The sequence below is a fragment of the Nerophis ophidion genome, linkage group LG01 (genome assembly GCF_033978795.1).
Source record: "Nerophis ophidion isolate RoL-2023_Sa linkage group LG01, RoL_Noph_v1.0, whole genome shotgun sequence".
Classification (NCBI taxonomy): domain Eukaryota; kingdom Metazoa; phylum Chordata; class Actinopteri; order Syngnathiformes; family Syngnathidae; genus Nerophis; species Nerophis ophidion.
The window spans coordinates 32,142,422-32,165,705 of NC_084611.1; the positions used below are offsets into that span (position 1 = coordinate 32,142,422).

At 39.8% G+C, this 23,284-nt stretch overlaps 1 protein-coding gene and 1 long non-coding RNA gene across 3 annotated transcripts; one reads left to right on the forward strand and one right to left on the reverse strand.

The window, feature by feature from the left end:
• Nucleotides 1-15: 15 nt before the first annotated feature.
• rab3c (RAB3C, member RAS oncogene family) lies at nucleotides 16-22,997 on the reverse strand. 2 transcript variants are annotated; one of them, XM_061900825.1, is made up of 5 exons: nucleotides 22,861-22,997; nucleotides 19,247-19,471; nucleotides 11,583-11,701; nucleotides 8,721-8,845; nucleotides 16-1,981 (listed from the first exon to the last, which is right to left on the reverse strand). In XM_061900825.1, the coding sequence occupies exons 1-5, from the start codon at nucleotides 22,876-22,878 to the stop codon at nucleotides 1,791-1,793; spliced, it is 678 nt and encodes a 225-aa protein (XP_061756809.1). In that variant the 5' UTR covers nucleotides 22,879-22,997; the 3' UTR covers nucleotides 16-1,790. The 2 variants fall into 2 exon arrangements, with proteins under 2 accessions (XP_061756809.1, XP_061756819.1); XM_061900835.1 differs by lacking the exon at nucleotides 22,861-22,997 and adding an exon at nucleotides 22,371-22,541.
• Nucleotides 947-13,357, forward strand: LOC133553055 (uncharacterized). Its single transcript, XR_009806831.1, has 4 exons — nucleotides 947-1,441; nucleotides 4,997-5,128; nucleotides 11,139-12,430; nucleotides 12,525-13,357. It is a non-coding gene; the product is annotated as an uncharacterized LOC133553055 (long non-coding RNA).
• Nucleotides 22,998-23,284: the final 287 nt, after the last annotated feature.

Here is a 23,284-nt window from a genome sequence, read left to right on the forward strand (position 1 = left end):
CACACAAAAGCCAAACCATTGAATATTTTTTTATTTCCTAAGATGTCAAAAAAAAAACCTTGCATTGACAAACATCTCCTCTCAGTCCATGAATCGCCATGCTCCAAAATGACCCTACTTCTTTTTTATTATATCAATTTATTTTCACTTGAGATTGACACATGGGTATTGGCATGAAACGCTAACATCACACACACACACGTACACACGCACACACACACACACACACACATGCACAAAAAGTAGTGGATCCCTTTAATTGTGTATTATTATTATTAACGTGAGCTCATTTCTCTCTCCAACTACTTCACGACAACACCGACAACACGACTGACACATGGCAGCGAAGCCATTTTTTTCTTGTCTTTCTATATTTTTTTTTTGCAAAAGGTTTACGCAAACAACACACTATTAATCTGTACGCGCACACACACGCGCACACACACACACACACACACACACACACACACACACACACACACACACACACACACACACACACACACACACACACACACACACTGCAGTCATCGCACTGCAGAGACTATTTACAGGGTTTGGATTCATAAAATATTGCACTTATTGGCCCATCGCATGTCACAGCAAGCACTGTGAGCATGCTTTCAAATCTGTTACATAGCCTTGATATTATTTATATATATATATACACATATATTATATTTATACCAGAATATAAATCTACTTGCGAGGACGGATTTCATGCAATGTTTTCCTGCAGCTATCATCAACTATGCAACAAACAAACAACAACGCTAAGAATCTATATTTTTCACGTTTTGTCTTCTTTTTGGCACACTTATTCAACTGATTCCAAGTGTTCGACAGAACCAAAGGCCTTTTTATCTGGAATATTGAAAAAGAAACTACAGAGCTCACTTGCAGTGCAGCCCGCGCCCACTAGAGAGAGCGCTCGCTCTATGAACACGAACATCAACATTGAACATGCGAACTCCAGAAAGGAAACTATGGCTGTCAGTTCCTCCACTACAGGTGTGTATATAACCACTTTCTTTGCCGTTCCATTTTTTTATTCGATAATTCGGACTCATTTGAGAGTTATTTATGTTCCGTTTTGGACGAATGGGAACCGGGAAATGTTCAAAATTAGTCGCAGAGCACATGCTCGTGACGTCACATATTAATGACGGTGCCCTTTTCTGAAAACGAAACGTCAATTAAAGAACATATTAACTACATTATCTGTATGTATTGTGTTTTTTTCGTTTTTTAAAAAGGGGGAAATATGACAATATATAGCTGTATCCTCTCTGCGTTATGTTGTTTTATGTTTGTTTAATTGGAACCCGGAAGTTAATTACAAAAACAACATGGCTCAATGTTTTTTTTGTTTGGATGACGACTTTGCAGGACAGAGGCCATGGTGGAAATGCTAAAAAGGCCACTTTGTCAACAATCCAAGGTAGGTCATTTCCGAAAGTACAGTAGTGTTCACGCCTTATTTAACACATTTGGCAACCTTACAAGACTGTAAATAAAAAGCTACACAAAAGTGTTTTTTTTTTTTTTTTTTACATTGACTTTGGACTACAAACATGGTGGTTATTGACAGTGTCTCTAATAAGAGTAAGTCTTATTTGCTCGTGTTAGAAGGTGATAAAGGTTAGGCTCTAATACGACAGCGTTTAGTAACTCTACCACTAAACAGTCCAGGGAAGGCAAGAGGACGAGAGTTTAAAAAAGAATGAAATCAACACCTTACAGGTTACAGGAAGTTGGCGGCCCCTTCATTTAACTCCTCCGGGGGGGCACTAACAGTTGCAGGCGGGCTGTTGGAGGGGCGGAGCACTGTCTGTCAGTTTGGCGGTGGGCGCTCCCGTGGTAACGGCCGGGTCGCCGTCCAAGCTGTCGGACATCTTGTCACAAATGAGGTCGACCAGACGCTCAAAGGTCTGCTTGACGTTAATGTTGTCCTTGGCGCTGGTCTCGAAGAACTCGAAACCTGCGCAACAACGGGGAAAGATCACAGGGTGATCGAGTTCACAAAATGCTGTAGTCATTTTAACACCATGTATTTTCAGTAATCCTACACTCTCAATGTTCGTAAATCCGGTTTCCATGCAAGTGACGTATGGTGCAGAGTAACGCTGCTCCCATAGCGCAGGTATTTGAGACAGATTCAACAGCACCTTGGCTGGTTGGATCTGAGTAGTGCTCTTTATTTTGTTGCTTTTGATACGTGATTTATCAACAATTAATCTTCACGAAAACAACCAATCAGATCCATGTTAAAATGGGGAAATATGACAATATGACAAACATTTATGTCCCTAAAGGGACATGGCGGTTTTGAAAGATCTCGCAAAGGTTTTTTTTTTCTGTGTCAGTGAACCGGAAGTAACACAGACCTGGCAATGGTGAACTGGAAGTGAAACAGACACAACAATGGAGGAGCGGGAGCATACCCATCATCTGTGCTCTGTTTATCTTGCTGATTGTATTGTACCATATGTTCCGGCAAGAAATCTGCGTTCAAAAACTGCCCTATAGCCCCCAAAAAGTCTGCGGGCTATAGGGCGTTTTCTATTCGGGCTCCAGTACTCTGGAATGCCCTCCCGGTAACAGTTTGAGATGCTACCTCAGTAGAAGCATTTAGGTCCCATCTTAAAACTCATTTGTATACTCTAGCCTTTAAATAGACCCCCCCTTTTAGACCAGTTGATCTGCCGTTTCTTTTCTGCTCTGCCCCCCTGTCCTTCGTAGAGGAGAGGGCACAGGTTCGGTGGGCACGGATGAAGTGCTGGCTGTCCAAAGTCGGCACCCGGGATGGACCGCTCATCTGTGCATCGGTTGGTTACGTCGCTGCGCTGATGACTAGTCTCCGCTCGGGATGGTCTCCTGCTGGCCCCACTATAGGCTGGACTCTCACTATTATGTTACATCCACTATGGACTGGACTCTCACGATATTATGCTAGACGTTGGTCCATTGCACCGGCCGCCCAGTTGGGGGTCCCCACATCTGCGGTCCTCTCCAAGGTTTCTCATTGTCTCATTGGGTTACGTTTTCCATGCCCTGATGTGGGATCTGAGCCGAGGATGTCGTTGTGGGTTGTCCAGCCCTTTGAGACACTTGTGATTTAGGGCTATATAAGTAAACATTGATTGATTGATTGACTTGATGTCTTTATATGTTAGGCCAATACTAAAATAGAAATCAATAAACTTCTCCCATGGATGACGGGTAGGCTCCTCCATCGCTTTGTCTGTTTTACTTCCGGTTCACTGACATAGGAAAAAAACCTTTAGCGAGATCTAGCAAAAAATGTTTTTGCTATTGGACGGTAGGGTCCCAATCCTTGACTGGTCGATCCCTGTTCTACAGCATTTATCAGTACGCAGCCCATCCATCCATCCATTTTCTACCGCTTATGCAGCAAGAAGGTATATTTTTTACATGACGATCTATAAACAGAGGTATCGACATCAAAAATATATTACCTGAGAATAGCGTTGCCGAATGAGATATGATTCCTAAGTTCTTTGCATACATATTATATAATTTTAAAGGCAAAACAGGTGTGGCTATAGGCAAGCTCTTTGTGTAGATGTTTTAATCAACTACAAAAGATTACAGTTGCTGCATTTGAAGTATCATCACGGTTCAGACTGTTGTTTACAATCAACTCATCAGTGCTGGCTCAGCACTTACTGCTATTACAACTTTGCCTCTGATGCTGCTGTGTCGTGCCATACTTCAATACTGTATATGCGTTCTGACGTATTGGAGGGAGGTCTACAGTGTTAGACATTGAACATAGTGAGGGCCGGATCTACTAAATATGTGTATTAAAACACGTGCAAGCTTGATAGCGCACGCGAAGCTGATCTACTAAGCTGGGGTGCAGAGGATTGCATCTTCCATCCATCCATTTTCTACCACTTGTCCCATTCGGGGTCACGAGGGGTCACTGGAGCCTATCTCAGCTGCATTCGGGCGGAAGGCGGGGTACACCCTGGACAAGACGCCACCTCATTGCAGGGCCAACACAGATAGACAGATAACATTCACACTCACATTCACACTCACATTCACACACGAGGGCCAATCAACCTATCCCCAGTTGCATATTTTTGGCGGTGGGAGGAAGCTGGAGTACCCGGAGGGAACCCACGCAGTCACAGGGAAAACATGCAAACTCCACACAAACCTGGGATTGCGTCTTTAAGTAAGCAAAATAATAATTCATTTAGCATGTTTGTCTTCACGAATATGCAGAATATATGCTGATCATAAGAACACTCAATACTGGGAGGTTAAATTGCAAATATTATCACTTAGCGCACACAGTGTGATCTGTCAAGACTAATACGCTCTGCAGCCGCTGTTTTGCATCTATATTTAGTACATCCAAAAAGGACGTGCAAACTAGCAGTTTGCAAAAATGGCTGTGAACAAGGAGACGCTCACATTGCAGTTTTGTCCTATGTATAATTGTCAACCTATTACTTGTCTTCCGTCATGCAATTTCTTCCCTTTAGTGAAAAACTGTGGTGGTCAGCCAAGCCAAGATGGATGTGCAGCAAACAGAGTGCAGACTATCTGAGTACCCAGGGGGCATAGATCTTCCTTCAAAAAGCAGATATGAGCAACATATCTGGGGCGGTTTAGCTCGGTTGGTTGAGCGGCCGTGCCAGCAACTTGAGGGTTGCAGGTTCGATTCCCGCTCCCGCCATCCTAGTCAATGCCGTTGTGTCCTTGGGCAAGACACTTTACCCACCTGCTCCCAGTGCCACCCACACTGGTTTAAATGTAACTTAGATATTGGGTTTCACTATGTAAAGCGCTTTGAGTCACTAGAGAAAAGCGCTATATAAATATAATTCACTTCACTTCACATATCTAACAATGCAAAAGATCCCTTTACTTTATCAAGAATAGATTTGTCGAGCGGTATCAAGAATTATCCTTTGGTGGAGTTCACAGTTATACTGAACTACAATATCTTGTGCTCCAGATGTCATTCTACACGACAAAACAGATGAAACGTTGGAAAATCATGGCGGTCTGCAACTTCTTTGTGTGTGGCTGGGTCAAGGAAATTGGTATCAAGACTCTTTTGGATGAATCCTGCATCATTGTTGCGCGGGTAAGGTTGCATTTCTTTTCTAAAGCCATGTTTGTTGCCTTGTTGCTGTTGCACACACTGTTCACGACTACCGTATTTTTCGGACTACAAGTCGCAGTCTTTTTCATAGTTTGGCCGGGGATGCGACTTATACTCGGAAGCGATTTCAGTGAGAAATTATTAACACATTACCGTAATATATCAAATAATATTATTTAGCTCATTCACGTAAGAGACTAGACGTATACGATTTCATCGGATTTAGCCATTAGGAGTGACCGATTGTTTGGTAAATGTATACGTAAACGCATGTTCTATAGTTATTTGAATGACTCTTACCATAATATGTTACGTTAACATACCAGTCACGTTCTCAGTTGGTTGTTTACTAGTCATATAACGTACACTTATTCAGTCTGTTGTTCACTATTCTTTATTCATTTTAAATTGCCTTTCAAATGTCCATTCTTGGTGTTGGGTTTTATCAAATAAATTTCCCCCAAAAATTCGACTTATACTCCAGTGCGACTTACACTCCGAAAAATACGGTACATATGTTTTTTCCTGTCTTTATCTAAATATAACTATAGATGTCAACGTTATTTATGAGCTGAAAGCCTCATTTATGATTGCTGCCTTTGCTAAATGATTAACTCTTAGGTTTTGCTGACATTTTTTTTTTTTATTTAGACTCGCCAAATAGATGCTTTTTGAAACACTTGTAGCAAAAAGCTGTTTTAAGAAATACAAATAATATCAAGATAAAACTTAAATGGGAAATACTAAACGTTAAAAGTATATCAAACAAATCTTGAACAAAATGATTACTGCGAACTTGTGCATTCTTCGACTGCTCTCTTGGCTTTGAGTGTGTGCTACTTTTTATCGTTGTTTTTCGTAAAATCTTGCACTATCCCACCCTTCTTGATCACCTCCCAAGGAACTCTTAAGAAAACATTTATCCTTTTTGCTATCTGAACAGTTCGAACAGCCTAAAACAATGCAAGCATAGGACATTTTTATTCGCGAAAGGCTAAATGGCGCCTAGTACCCATTAAGATCAGACCATGGATTGATCACCGAGCATACTTAATAAGCCAAGCGTGACGTCATTTAAATCCAAACAATAGGGATTCTGAGGCATTCCCAGGCCAGCCGGGAGACAGTCTTCCCACTGTGTCCTGAGTCTTCCCCGTGGCCTCCTACCGGTCGGACGTGCCCTAAACACCTCCCTGGGGAGACGATCCTGACCAGATGCCCGAACCACTATCATTTTATAATAATTTTCTAGCGGCTAAACAACAAAAGGCTGATTAAAACAAATTCAATTGTTGCGTTTGTGTCTGCTGGCGTTTTTATTTATATTAATGAACCTTATTGTGATATGCATTTTCTTGCTATTGGACCATTCCGGCACATGTTCTCCGTAATGCCAGTTCCGTGGTAGATGCACTGCAGGACTGCCTTTAAAATGCCTCGAAAGAAGTGGTACATACTGTACATGTCTGCTGCATGTTTTAAAACAACAAAACGCTATGAATGTGCAGTAAAAGAGCAGCTCCATGGTTAAAGCTCATTTAAAAAAGGTAGACCGCACCATTTTTGCACTTGTTATCAATAGTATACGTAGTCTTTGTAGATAACATGAAGCATGCCCACTAATAGTACACACAATTTTATACTTTGAACACGTTGTTTAGTGCATGTGATTAATATGGATCTTAGTACAAACCCCGTTTCCATATGAGTTGGGAAATTGTGTTAGATGTAAATATAAACAGAATACAATGATTTGCAAATCCTTTTCAACCCGTATTCAATTGAATGCACTACAAAGACAAGATATTTTGATGTTCAAACTCAGAATTTTTTTTTTTTCCCGAATAATAATTAACTTAGAATTTCATGGCTGCAACACGTGCCAAAGTAGTTGGGAAAGGACATGTTTAACACTGTGTTACATCACCTTTTCTTTTAACAACACTCAATAAATGTTTGGAAACTGAGGAAACTAATTGTTGAAGCTTTGAAAGTGGAATTCTTTACCATTCTTGCTTGATGTACAGCTTCAGTTGTTCAACAGTCCGGGCTCTTTTTGTCGTATTTTAGGCTTCATAATGCACCACACATTTTTGATGAGACATGTTTGGACTGCAGGCGGGCCAGGAAAGTACCTGCACTCTTTTACTACGAAGCCACGCTGTTGTAACACGTGGCTTGGCATTGTTTTGCTGAAATAAGCAGGGGCGTCCATGATAACGTTGCTTGAATGACAACATACAGTATGTTGCTCCAAAACCAGTATGAACCATTCAGCATTAATGGTGCCTTCACAGATGTGTAAGTTACCCATGCCTTGGGCACTAATACACCCCCATACCATCACAGATGCCGGCTTTTGAACTTTGCGCCTATAATAATCCGGATGGTTATTTTCCTCTTTGTGGACACCACATCCACAGTTTCCAAATATAATTTGAAATGTGGACTCGCAGACCACAGAACACTTTTCCACTTTGCATCAGTCCATCTTAGATGAGCTCTGGCCCAGCGAAGCCGGCGGCGTTCCTGTGTGTTGTTGATAAATGGCTTTCGCTTTGCATAGTAGAGTTTTAACTTGCACTTACAGATGTAGTGACCAACTGTAGTTACTGACAGTGGTTTTATGAAGTGTTCCTGAGCCCCTGTGGTGATATCCTTTACACACTGATGTCGGCTTTTGATGCAGTACTCCCTGAGGGATCAAAGGTCCGTATTATCATTGCTTACGTGCAGTGATTTCTCCAGATTCTCTTAACCTTTTGATGATTTTACGGACCGTAGACGGTAAAATCCCTAAATTCATTGCAATAGCTCGTTGAGAAATGTTGTTCTAAAACTGTTCGACAATTTGCTTACAAATTGGTGACCCTCGCCCCATCCTTGTTTGTGAATTACTTAGCATTTCATGGAAGCTGCTTTTACACCCAATCATGGCACCCACCTGTTCCCAATTAGCCTGCACACCTGTGGGATGTTCCAAATAAGTGTTTGATGAGCATTCCTCAACTTAATCAGTATTTATTGCCACCTTTCCCAACTTCTTTGTCACGTGTTGCTGGCATCAAATTCTAAAGTTAATGACTATTTGCAAAAAAAAAAAAATGTTTATCAGTTTGAACATCAAATATGTTGTCTTTGTACCATATTCAACTGAATATTGGTTAAAAATTATTTGCAAATCATTGTATTCCGTTTATATTTACATCCAACACAATTTCCCAACTCATATGGAAACAGGATTTGTAGATCAGTCCCTAACCGTCCAATCAGATTGCTCTAATGCCCTACTTATGTTGCCTACAGCCACGGGGGGTATATTTGCATGCTATCTTTGGGATTGTTATAAAATGTCGTAATGCAGCTTTTTCAGACATTAAGAAATTTGGGATTTAACTTACTAAAACCCATCAGGTATATACATTGTATAACATGGACATACAGCACTGTGCATAAACTAGTGATAAGGAAAGCACTTTACGGGGATTTTGTGACATCAGTATTTCCGCATGCAATTTCTGAGGGAATTACAATTCCTTATAGTTCACTTCAATTACGTTTATGGCACACTTACCCAACTGTTCTGCAAGCAGCCTTCCGCTATCAACGGACACCACCCGCTCCTCATCCATATCACACTTATTCCCAGCCAGAACCACTTGCGCGTTATCCCACGAGTACGTTTTTATCTGGGTCGACCTGCAATTGACAACAAGACACAGTTGGGCAAGTTGTTTTGTGGGTCACTGCGTTGCATAGAATCTCCCAAGGAGTCAACGTGAACAGAGAGATGGACAGGATGTAGAGGTGGTCCGCCATTTGGGCCGTGATTGCATCATCGTTCGCTGCGTTAGTCACGGTCAGGAAAGTGGGTCAAGTGCTGTTCTGGGCTGAACATTTGTGGTTCGGTTTATTGTTTTCTTGTCGTCACAACTCGTCCTCTCATTTGTTCCATGCTTCAACTTACTAACATGCTCAATGTGTGACACCACAAGCGCAAAGGTTTAACTTGTAAATGTCTCCTATTATAATAACATTATAACGCCCTGCGTCCAAACAGAATGTCAGTGTTTGCAGAAAAGTCACAGTGACCTACTGCATTTAGAGAAAGAGCTTAAGGAGCAAATATCTCCTGTGGTGGATGCTGCTGCAGCCTTAACTAAAAGTAGGCCAGCGAACACACCGCCGCTCAAAAACATGAGCGAGAGCGATGGCGCGACATGACGAGTCCGAGGGACAAATGAGATGTTGCCACTCGTCTTCTTTGTTTAAAAGATGTGCTTTACTTGAATAGAAACTATGTGCATTACATGGTGCTGTGAGTGGAATGTGTGTGTCATTGACAGGATATGAAGACGTCACACGGTTTAATTCAGGAGCAGCTGAGGAAGGAATGGTTGCCATGGCAATTCTTTTTTTCTTTTCTGCTACATGTCGCAGGGTAAAATGGCAGGGGGGGGTGGGGGGGCGGAATAAGAGTCAGCGGCGCTTAAGTCAATAGAGAACACATCCGTCTGTGCATGGGTATGGATTGTGTTTCTCAAGGTAATGATTGTTACATAGACAAAGGTCAATCATAAGTATTGATGAAAATATCGGGATAGGTGTCAACATTGATGAATCAGTCTTTACCATATTGTATCTCAGAAAGCAGTTCATTATATTATCTCTAGGGAAAATATCCTACCACTATGGAAATGAGACTTGGATAGTAGTCAGTGTGCAGCTCGTACAGCAGTAAAGATTTGGAGTCTTCCGAAAATAAAATCAATCATAATATCATCAATAAATATTGTCAATAGGACTATAACAGTTTTAGTACCAGTCAATTGATTCAGGTTTAGTTTTGAACTCTTGTTTGTTTTAGTACAGATGTCCCTCACCACATCGTGCTTTGAAGTTTGCCACTTCACTCTATAACACATTTTTAAAGCATGCTTTAGATCCAAATTTAGCATAAAATATGCTACATGAACTAAAAATATCAATACTACAGTAGTATTGACCACTAGATAAGACCAAACTTATTAGAGCATGCGCTTTCAAAATTGTGGCCACTGATTGGCTCAGCCGTACTATATTAGATTAAACAAGTGTGAAGGTGACTATGTGGATGTTATTTCATGTTGAGAGGGTTCCGAAATTGTTAAAGTCATACTCACTGTAGAGGGTCGTAAACAGGTTTTTATGCCCTCGCTATAAAAATATTCGATTTACAATGAATAATTCCTGCATTTAGAATGGTCAGGCTAAAAAAGGGTTTCATTTACTTTGCCTTGTGATGCTCAAGGGTGGTGGGAAGCCAGGAATATTCCATTGTTGAACATAAACCCTAAAAATGTCTAACAGTCATTAACTATTATTGTTTTTTGTGATTTGGCTATGTAAGCTTTAAGTATAATATTTCCTACTTTTATAAGAGTCTTCCATGCAGCATTTATGTTACCTATTTTGGATAGCATTCACTTTGCCTTTGTTTCAATTACATTATTTCCAAATGTTGGTAATGTAGTTTCCAAATCCTTTATTGTCATTGTGCGCTTACTGTAAATGACAATAACAATACTTTCCACCGTTATAGATCATCCTCTGCCACCATTACTTCAAGATAGTAATTTACTGTATTTTACTGTTATATTACTATCATTTTTGCAGATGCTATTTTGTTTGAATTGCATAGATGTTAGTGAAATTAGTGAGTAAAAAAAAAGCTCATTCACCATGTTGGGCCTATTGAGCACAGCTTCCAGTTACTAACAGTGCGTTGCATTTACTAGTGTGAAAATGCAAGTACAAAAAAGAAGTGCACAAATCTAAACACAACCATGGTCTCATTAGTCCCGCCCTTTTAAGCACTGTCTAGGTCAGCCAATCAGCTCCCAGAATGCCTTTGTGTTCTACCCGAGCTGTGTCTATGTAATTAGTCTATTCATGTTATGTTTCCCTTCGGTCTGTTTGTTATGACTGCCTTCTAATTGTTGTCCCCCCTCAGGTTCTGCTTGTTCTGCTCTTCTACACCTCCCTCCATCCACTACAGTAGTATGCAAGTTGGATGTCGTACTGTATGTACACACCTCCCGGCTTCAACTGTGCGCCCTGTTCCATGACGTGCAGCAGATATTTTTTTGCCTTGACAAGCAAGCTTGTGTCACGTGATGTTATGGAACTGATGAGCAGCAAGTCGACATCAGCCTTAATGGTAATTGTCAGTCCAGTAAGCATCTAGGTCAAAGGTCCAAAGGCTGTATAAGCTACGGAGTTGCTGTATGTAAGTATTTTTTGTGTTGTTTTTAGAGCGACATTGACAACCTAGAAACCTGGTTGCTCAAGATGGCTCACTGTGGCCCATTTAAGAAACAATATTATTTGAGCTTGCGTGTGACCTATGGATGCATCAGACATGTTACGGTATAAAATACATACAACCGAGACTCACCAGTCCTGCACGGCGCCAAAGGACTCCTCGTTGGTGATGTCATACATGAGGATGAAGCCCATGGCGCCGCGGTAGTAGGCCGTGGTGATGGTCCTGTAACGCTCCTGGCCTGCTGTGTCCTACACACACGCACACACACACACACACGTTCTGTTCACTGTCATGCTCATGCCATCGTTAATCAGATTGCAAGGCAGCATAAACCATATAGGCTGCTGTGCACACATTTAATCACATCTTTGTATTGTGTTCATGATGCAGACATTGTTCTGCTGATTGTCTGTCATTCTGCACTCAAACGAACAGTGACTCATTTGTGTCTCTTTTCAGGCTTTGCCATTTTAGCTGTGAACAAAGTTCAGCTTATAATAATAAAATGATGACACATTCTGTCTTTAAATGAGTAAAATGGTATTCAGTGATACATGTTCCCATTGTAAGCTAAATAAATATTTAATCCACTCCAGGGTTAAACTGTGTTATAAAACACAAGTTTATTTATGTTTTTGATTGGTTATACCTTCTCTGCATCCTAAATAGTGCTGTTCCTGGAACCTTTATGGTCAAGTTGTCCATGTTTAGAAACACATATTCCAAAAGGAACTAATAGAAATAGCATTCGTTTCTGTCACGGCCCGGGCGCATTCCAATGCGCACTCGTCTGTGCGCTCTGCTGATTGCACCTCCAAGAGCGCACCTGTGCGCGCCACTCCTGCAGAAGCTGCGCCGGTGCCCAGCTGCAATCAATCGCCAGCAATCAACGCATCTGAAGCTGATGAAGAGATCTGCTTTCTTAAGCCGGCACAACCTGCTATCCGGCGCCAGAAAGTAGCTAGCTGTCCTGTACAGTAAGCCAAACCAGTCTAGCTCTATGCATACTCTCTCTCTGTGCTTCTCCCCCTCCGTGTTGATTTATCTCATGTTTTCTTGTCGATCCAACAGCCTCCGTTCGTTACGAGCTGTGCGTCTTGCCTCCCCGCGTTCCCTCTGCCTCCCTGACTGCCTCTTGGATCTCGACCTCCCGCCTGGACACGGACCTTCAACGCCCCACTATAGCCCCGACTTTCTGACTGCGACGGACCTCCGAGCTCTGCCTTGTCCCTCTTGATCTTCAGCCTCTTGCTCAACACTACCGGTATCACCACATAGTCTCACACACACACACACACAATTTGGATTCGCCACACTCCTTTTCCTTTGTTTATATATATTATTATTTGTTAATTATAAAAGGTGAAACTGCCAATGATTGTCACACACACAATAAGTGCAGTGAAATTATCCTCTGCATTTGACTCATCCCCACAGGAGAACAGTGAGCATTAGCGGTGGCCACGCCCGTTAATCATTTGGTGATTTAACCCTCAATTCCAGCCCTTCATGCTGAGTGCCAAGCAGGGAGGTAATGGGTTCCATTTGTATAGTCTTTGGTATGACTCGGCCGGGATTTGAACTCACGACCTACCGATCTCAGGGCGGACACTCTAACCACAAGGCCACAGACATAGATAGATAGATAGATAGATAGATAGATAGATAGATAGATAGATAGATAGATAGATAGATAGATAGATAGATAGATAGATAGATAGATAGATAGATAGATAGATAGATAGATAGATAGATAGATAGATAGATAGATAGATAGATAGATAGATAGATAGATAGATAGATAGATAGATAGATAGATAGATAGATAGATAGATAGATAGATAGATAGATAGATAGATAGATAGATAGATAGATAGATAGATAGATAGATGGATGGATGGATGGATGGATGGATAGATAGATAGATAGATAGATAGATGGATAGATGGATAGATGTGTTTAATATCCATCCATTTTCTACCGCTTATTCCCTTTTGGGGTCGCGGGGGGCGCTGGCGCCTATCTCAGCTACAATCGGGCGGTAGGCGGGGCACACCCTGGACAAGTCGCCACCTCATCGCAGGGCCAACACAGACAGACAACATTCACACTCACATTCACACACTAGGGCCAATTTAGTGTTGCCAATCAACCTATCCCCAGGTGTATGTTTTTGGAAGTGGGAGGAAGCCGGAGTACCCGGAGGGAACCCATACATTCACGGGGAGAACATGCAAACTCCACACAGAAAGATCCCGAGCCTGGATTTTGAACCAGGACCTTCGTATTGTGAGGCAGACGCACTAACCCCTCTACCACCGTGAAACCCATATATATATATATATATATATATATATATATATATATATATGTGTGTGTGTGTATATATATATATATATATATATATATATATATATATATATATATATATATATATATATATATATATATATATATATATATATATATATATATATATATATATATATATATATATATATATATATATATATATATATATATATATGTGTGTGTGTGTGTGTATATATAGTATTATATACATATATAAATAAAACATAGAGTTATGTATGTACACATAACAGTTTTAGAGTCAATTTGTGGCCAACATAAAACTTTTATAATGGTACAGGCAGTGTTACGTAACATTTTAACATTCTTACAATTGTGAAAATAGTAGACCGATCACCTTTTGACGCTTGACTGAGACATTCTTTTTTTGCTGTCGATGTACTTAGCAGCCAGGACAAAGACTCGTATGTTTAATTTGGCGAAATTCCCCTCGACGGAGTTGATCGATCAGCCTTTGGTGATGAATGGATAACTTTAGTATCCAATGGTAGCGGCAGCCATATTTTACTGAGCATCCGGGATATATTTCCAACGTCTTGTGTTGGATCTTATTAGATTGACTAAAGGTTTGCAGGTGTTGGCCTCAGCTGGTGAAAAACCTCCTGGTAGGAGAACAAACGCCAGCTGCACTTTTGGCAACAAAACCTGAATGAAAATACTGACGTTTGCCTGATCATGAAGGAGTACATATGGGCTAATGTTTACTTGCCGTTTGCTACTAGTTACATAATGAACAACATGCCTGTGCTGCACAGTTGTTCCGCCTACAGCAAAGTGTGTTTTGCGGGCGTCTGTGAATCATGATGGAGGACTTTTGGCTGATCCACTTGGCGCCGGTTATGCTCATGCTTTGCTCTCTGTCGGCATGCACATGGCAACAACGGCAGCGTAGCCAAAGGACCGCTCTGACCTTCATTCTGCAGAGATGGAGCTCGCAGTACACACACACACACACACAGCAGCGACCTTTTAACCGCATGCAATGACGAAAAAAAAGACACATTTTGTGCACGGACGATAATGTTTCATTGCAGACCTGCCTTTAACTATTACAAGATTTTACAAGATGCTACTAGCTTTTTAGTCTTGGGTTCATCAGACAGTGGCGCCGTGTGCTACTCTAATTTCCTTTTGTTCTCATTTAAAAAGACAGAGTATGACTGGAAATAAAAACTGCTGAGTCATGCAAATTGGAGCTCAATGAAAAACTGGACGCGTGCGGCTGACGGGAAATTAATCAATCTAATCGGCTGACGGCATCAAGTGGAAATGCGGTGGGCGGAGGCTGAATCCCGACTCAACATTTGAGCATTTAAGCTCATTTCTGCAAAGCTCGGACAATCGTAGACAAGAGGAGTCACTTGGCACGCTCAAGTAGCGGGGCTGACTGATTGCTGACATGTCACACAGATCTGCAACTTTCACACAGCAAACCAATATCCTTTAATTAGTTTATTGCTGTAGATGCAGCATCTGATGTGACGCATAAAATACAGCAACAATTGCATTCAGCACAACAGGACGTTAGAAATAAGTCTTGGGTGTCAAACTTTCTGACCTTCCCTTTTACACAATGAAGGGACTGGCCACTTTTACGGCTGGAACGTTACTTCAGAAGTTCGACTTTACCCCCCAAACTCTCTCTCTCGTGCTGTTCATAAAGAATTACGTAAAAAAGGCAGCTTTTGCTGGTAGCGTGAAAGAGGGCCATTAGCTGCTACGGCTAGCTTGTTATCGACTGGTTGGTTAATTACTTGTCATTAAAAGGAGCGTAAGCGTGACAATGATAAATATGTTAATGTTCAAAAGTCATTTAAAAAATTGCCTATTATTACAGTAGCCAATATATGTTGGTAACTACATCGTATTCCAATGTTATGTCTTCTTTCTACTAAATTCACTCAATTTATTGGATTATTTTTCTTGGTCACATCACACATTTGTGAGTATATCCCCTTACTACACTTAGAACTTTTTCTTGTAACATTCTTTCTTTTTTCTTGAAGAAATATGACCATTCTCCTCACCATTACAACTCTTTTCCCGGAACATCCCAACTTTATTCATTTAATATTACCGCTTGTTTTCTTTTAATATGACTTAAAAAACCTGTCTTCTCGGAAATTCCGACATTTTTCTACAAAAAAATACGAATTCTCTTTTTTTTTTTCATTGCATCTATGTTCTTGAAATGGCACGACTCCATTTGTGTAATATTATATTATATTTTTATAACAATAGTTTTATTTGCACAATATTATGACGTTCTAAAAAATACCATGTTTCTCATAATTTTCCATTTTTTATAAATGTAAATTTGAGAAAAACAACTTTACTTTCATATCTTAAAAAATAAATCATAACCGTGTGACACCGTATGCAATAAAGACCTTTTGTAATTCTAAGACTTTTTCCTCAAGAAATATAAACACTCTTCTAACATTACAACATTTTTCTTGACATGTCGACTTTTGTATCGTAACATACTAACTATATATTCTTTTAACATTACAGCTTTTTTCTCTTAATAAAAATTTGCGAGAAAACATGACTTCTCGGAAATTGTGACTTTTTAGCAAAAACATTTGACTTCTAATTTTTTTTTTAACTTTACTACAATGTTCTTGTAACTGCACAACTTAATTGTTTTAAGATATATTTTTATGACATTACAGTTTTGTTTGCGCAATAGTGTCCTATGACTTGGTTCTAAAAGAATACCAGGTTTCTCGTGATATCCTGAATTTTTCTTGTAAGATTCCATAGTTTTTTTCTTTGTGATGTTACATTTTCACAATATTGAAAAAAAAATGCTTGTTAACAATACGACACACAATATGCCAGTATATCTTTTTGATAAACTGCCATATGCTAACTATTAGCGGTGGGAATCTTTCGGCACATTACGATTCAATTACGATTCAGGAGCTATGATTCGTCTTTATTTTTGTACATTGATACGGTTTTACTTTTGTTTTAATTTCACTAGATAAAAGTTTATTACTTTCAACTTTAAAAACATTGTATGTAATAAGAAACAGTTGAATAAATTTGCACGTTTATCAAATGAATAAAAATGTGTGCAAAACTGAAACACAAGTGCCCTATAATAAAGGAGCTGGTTGGATTTCTTTGTGAGGTGGCCTGTAGCGGTCAATCAAATTTTAGAATTGTCTGCATTGCTTTATTTACAGTAAATACATAGATTACTGACGTTCACTAATCGATTTTATAACCGTCCACGTCCGAATTGCAATGCATCTAAAAATTGATTATTTTCCCCACCTCTGCTATTCATACCCATTATGGCATGATTATTACCCAAACAACTGCATTAAGAGCTTCTTTCTTTTAAATAGGCTCCAGCCCTCCGCGACCCTGAGAAAGACCCTCCATCCATCCATTTTCTACCGCTTGTCCCTTTTCGGGGTCGCGCAAGGGGTGCTTCAGCCTATCTCAGCTGCATTCGGGTGGAAGTCGGGTACACCCTGGACTAGTCGCCACCTTATCGCAGGGCCGCTGAGAAGGACAAGCGGTAGAAATTGGATGGTGGGATGGATGGAAATAGAGATGTCCGATAATATTGGACTGCCGATATTATTGGCCGATAAATGCTTTAAAATGTGATATCAGAAATGATTTGTATCGGTTTAAAAAAAAAAAAAAGTATTACTTTGTATAAAACGCCGCTGTATGGAGTGGTACATGGACGTAGGGAGAAGTACCTTAAAAGGCCTTTGCATGCCGGTCCGATCACATATCTACGACTTTTCACACACACAAGTGAATGCAAGGCATACTTGGTCAACAGCCATACAGGTCACACTGCGGGTGGCCATATAAACAACTTTAACACTGTTACAAATTTGCACCACACTGTGAACCCACACCAAACACAAATGACACACATTTCGGGAGAATATCTGCACCGTAACACAACAGAACAAATACCCAGAACCCCTTACAGCACTAACTCTTCTTGGACACTACAATATACACCCCTTGCCTCAACCCAGTCCACCTCAACCTCCTCATGCTCTCTCAGGGAGAGCATGTCCCAAATTCCAAGCTGCTGTTTTGAGGCACGTTAATAAAAATAATGCACTTTGTGACTTCAATAATAAAAATGGCAGTGCCATATTGGTATTTTTTCCATAACTTGAGTTGATTTATTTTTGAAAACCTTGTTACATTGTTTAATGCATCCAGCAGGGCATCACAACAAAATTAGGCATAATAATGTGTTAATTCCATGACCGTATATATCTGAATCGGTTGATATCGGAATCTGTAATTAAGAATTGGACAATATCGGAATATCGGATATCGGCAAAAAAGCCATTATCGGACATCTCTAGACGGAAACATTGATTTGTGTGACAGAGGAGCTATTAGCTGCTAATGATAGCTTGCTAATTAGTTGCTATACATGTTTTCATCAAACTGAATGTAAGCACGAGATTGATGAATATGTTAATGTTCAAATGTCACTTACAACATTATAGTATCCAATGAGTGTTGTTAATAGATTGTGTTCCAATGTGGGCCCAAAAATAATTTCAGCGCGTTGGTTTTTTTAGGCACAATCCTACTTGAAATCAAGCTACACTCAATGATGAATATCTCAATGTATTAATAGAGCACTGATGACATCATCCTGGAGGCTTAACCAGCCACTTAACTGCAAGTCTCAGCTGCATCTGGGCTCAATTAGAGGCAGTCAAGCCAGTCTACTGGATGCAATTTAAACACACACGACCCGTCTCGTCGGTGTTGAGATTCACTTTACAGTCCTTCAAGAGTTGAATGTCAGGGTCTGGCTTAATTGCTGCAAAAGAGTGTAACTATGACATGAGAACACGATCTCTGCAGGAACGTTAACCTTCAGTGTGAAATTGAAAAGAGGGACGAGAACTGAGATATTACACTGCAGCTCCTAATTAACGAAGCTTCAGATGATCATCACTTCCAAGCACACACACATTCGCGGGAAGGTGTTGCGTGCGTGTTGTTCCCCACTGGGCGCCAAGCTGACACTTACTAGTCTCTTGTCAGAAATGTTCAGGGTTCCATCTGTCTCTCATCACAAAGACACAATGCAAGATTGCCCTTAAGATGGCGGGTTTTATATATACATATATATATATATATATCAAGAAGCGAACAGATGTGCCACACCCTGCTAGTGTTGCAGTCTTTGTAGTCGTTTTTAAACAAAAACATGAAGCCCTGACCTCTCACCGCAACTAAAATGTTCCTAATTGATGAATGAAGATAAGGAAAGAGGCAGAGTGAGCGAGCAAAGATAGATGGAGATAAGATGAGAAAAAAAGGGAGTGTAAGGTCGCTTTTTAAAGCTCCCACTTGTGTTGATTAAAATCAATGTGCAGAATAAATCCAAAGCTGACAGGAACATTCCGTACCCATATCTGCAGCTTGATCCTCTTGTCGTTTTTGTACACCGTTTTCACTTTGAAGTCGATGCCCACGGTGCTGACAAAGGCCGAGGTGAAGGCGTCGTCAGCGTAGCGGAAAAGGAAGGACGTCTTGCCCACGCTGCTGTTGCCGATGATCAGTAGCTTGAACATGTAGTCAAAGTTTTGGTCGCCGCCCTCACCCTTCCCTTTTGCATCCTGAGTGGCAGCCATCTGCAGTAGCATATAGAAAAAGTGGAGGAGAAGGAGTCTTTCAAGGTACCTTTTTAAGGGTGCAATGGGGTTGCAGCTTTAAGCACAGTGATGAACATTTTTTTGGGTTATTATTATTTTTCCTGGTCACATCACACATTTGTAAATATTCACTTAGATAAAATTAAAACATCCCAACTTTTATTGAAAAAATTTGACCATTCTTCTGTCATTACAACTTTTCTATCGTAACATAGCAACTTTTTTATCGAAACATCCTAACTTTATATTTTTAATATGACAACTTTTTTCTCCTAATATTACTTACATGTTTCACAAAAAATGCAACTTTACTTCTCTTACATTGCAACAATGTTCTTGCAATAGCACAACTTTATTCATGTAATAGTGCAGTTGTTTGTATGCATTAGTATGACATTGTTCCAAAACCATACCACGTTTCTCGTAATATTCTCACAATTTTTCTTGTAAAAATTCTCAGTTTTTTCCTTGTAACGTTGCATTTGTGTAGACTTTATTTTCACTATTTATATAAAAAAAAAAAGAACGTTTCATAACAATATGACACTACATGCAATATGCCAGTTTAGTTTTTTAATTCATATGACCCCATTCCTGGGTGGATCTCTTAGAACAGGGGTCAGGAACCTTTTTGGCTGAGAGCCATGGAACCCAAATAGTTTAAAATGTATTTTCGTGAGAGCCATATAATATTTTTTTAACACTGAATACAACTAAATGTCTGCATTTTTATGTAAAACCAACATTAGGGTATAATACGTCTGTTGTTCTTTTTCATAACATTTTTATTCTGAAGCTAACTAATAATGAATAAAATACTTCTTACCATTCTTGACTTCTTGAACAGGTGCGGTATGAAACGGATGGATGGATAAAAATGCATGAGATTTTTTTATATTTTGAACGTTATTTTTAACACTGATTACCAGTGGAACTATTCATTACTTATTGTGTTGAGCAATGTCACCTAAGATTTATCCGAGAGCCAGATGCAGTCATCAAAAGAGCCACATCTGGCTCTATAGACATAGGTTCCCTACCCCTGTCTTAGAAGGTGGGGGATTAATCATTTTTGCAATGCAGTTGCACCACTCTATAGCAACTGACACTGGTCAAATTTGGAATTGCCACTAAACACATTTTAAGATACTCAACACACTACTGGCTGCTAAAGTGGATAGTGCAATTCGTCATGATTCATGTGTCTTTAAACCGTGACAAATGGGGCCATATCAATCACCTTCCAACTGTATGCTAGTTATTAGGGTTGCTAAAAAATGTATTCACATTTTAATAATGATTCTAATTATTCGGATTCTTAACCGTTTCATAATTTTCAAGAATCGATTAAAAATACATATACATATTAGGATTTTTTTTAAATATTATTACATAATATAATATATTATGTCAATATATATTAATGTATGACTATTTATATAAATGGGTTGTACTTGTATAGCGCTTTTCTACCTTCAAGGTACTCAAAGCGCTTTGACACTACTTCCACATTTACCCATTCACACACACATTCACACACTGATGGAGGGAGCTGCCATGCAAGGCGCCAACCAGCACCCATCAGGAGCAAGGGTGAAGTGTCTTGCTCAGGACACAACGGACGTGACAAGGTTGGTACTAGGTGGGATTTGAACCAGGGACCCTCGGGTTGCGCACGGCAACTCTCCCACTGCGCCACGCCGTCCCTCAAACATAAACATATTAAACATAAACATATATATACACATTCACACATACATATATACACACATACATATATACACATACATACATATATACACACGTATATAGACGTGTATATATACATATATATGTATATACACATATATACACACACTTATATAGATGTGTATATATACTGTATGTATATACATATATATACATTATATATACACATATGTACATATATATACATACATATATAGACACATGTGTACATATATATATATACATACATATACACACATATGCATACATTTATATATATATATATATATATATATATACATACACTTTTTAAATGTATTTTAAAATATGTTTTTAGGCCATCTCTGCACTTTTTCACTGCGCCATATACATCAGCGGCCAAGAGTAGCTTTTGTCACTTGTTTTGAAAAGGTTTCATTGTTTTTATATGAAATAATATATTTCGAGAATCGGTTTGAATCGAGAATTGAGTTGAAACAAGAATCGATTCTGAATCAAATCATCACCCTGGGAATCGGAATTGGAATTGTGTGTAGATGGCCTATGCCTACTAGTCAAACCCATTATGGTATGTTTATTACTCAAATACCAGCATGATGATGGCCTTTAGAAGAGAGAGAACATGCTGATTTTTGTGGATGAATCACTACTCTGTATTAATTTCTAAAATTGGAGTGAAAGAAAAAACATATCTGCTGCGGGGCACCGCCTCCTCTGCCTGTGTATGCATCCACAGCCATCACTGATTGTCTGCAAATACTTCTATTTTTATACTCATTTCTATGACAGCCAGTCAGGAGAGGACACAGTCATCTTTGCTCCAAGGTGAACCGTGCAGACAAAACCATCACTGCACTCATTGGTGCCAAACGTGCAGCTTTGCTCTTCCTATTCATAGTATACACAAATATGTTTTCAATGTATCCATCTGCATGCACATCTTTGCAAGGGCATGTCATAAAACAGCTGTCACACATGCTATTGAATAATATATGGATCATAATGACTGATATAAAAAAGGGGGATGCGGTGGGGGGGGGGGCGTGCTGGCTAATGCTAGCAATCTGATGGTGAGGTCATTTAATGAATTATCAAGCATTCATTGATGAAGCTAGCAGTATAGTATTAGGACATGATAAAAAAAACAAACCTGTGTCGAAGGCTTTGGCTCGATTTCAGTCGGTGCCAAATAAATGTTCTGCCTTTATTTCCCTATGAATTATTTTCTTTTTCTTTTTTCCTTCCCACCCTCCGCGTCGCTCGTTGTCAGTGTAGAAGCGATTTCAGCACCGGGGAGCTGTTCCAACCACATCTCGCCCGCCCTCTTCAGTAGCGCTCTGACGTCATTGCCGAGCATCATGGGAGTTGCAGTTTTCATCCCACTCAAACCCGGAAGTGCCGCACCGTTTTTTATTTTTTATATATAAATATAGAGAGAGCGTTGACTGCATGGCTATGTTAGCATTAAACGCGTTACATCTGTCCACAGGTGTGTTATTTACGACAGAGAACCAGTACAAAGCAGTAATAATAAATAACCCCTTGAAGGCTCATGTTTAATGAGCGTCGTAAATATGGCTTCCATAGCGTGACAAACATAGCAAACATCGCCAATGACAGTGTTGAATATTGTGTCCTACCTTCCCGTACAAGTCCATTTTTCCCCCCACGGCGCGTTGGCGGGATTATTTATTTGCCGTCTTTTCAGGACGTCTTCTTTTACGTCACTTTAGCATCCCCGCCCCCAATCAGTAATAATAAAAAAGGCCTGGTGAATATCATTACGGGGGCTCTCTTTGATGTGAATAAAGCCGTACTAAACATGGAAGATAATAACAGGAGGTAGTTACTATGGAGTGATTTGTTTACCATATTAAGAGAAGGCACGCTTGCATAACACACACACGGTCGGGCAAAAGTACAGAAACATACTTTAAATAATTTATGTCCAGTCCAGGTAGGGAGCACACATTTATTAACCGAGTCTTCTTGCGAATGTTTGCCCAAATTTACCACATCTTATTATTATTATTATAATTGATATTATTATTATTTATTAAATTT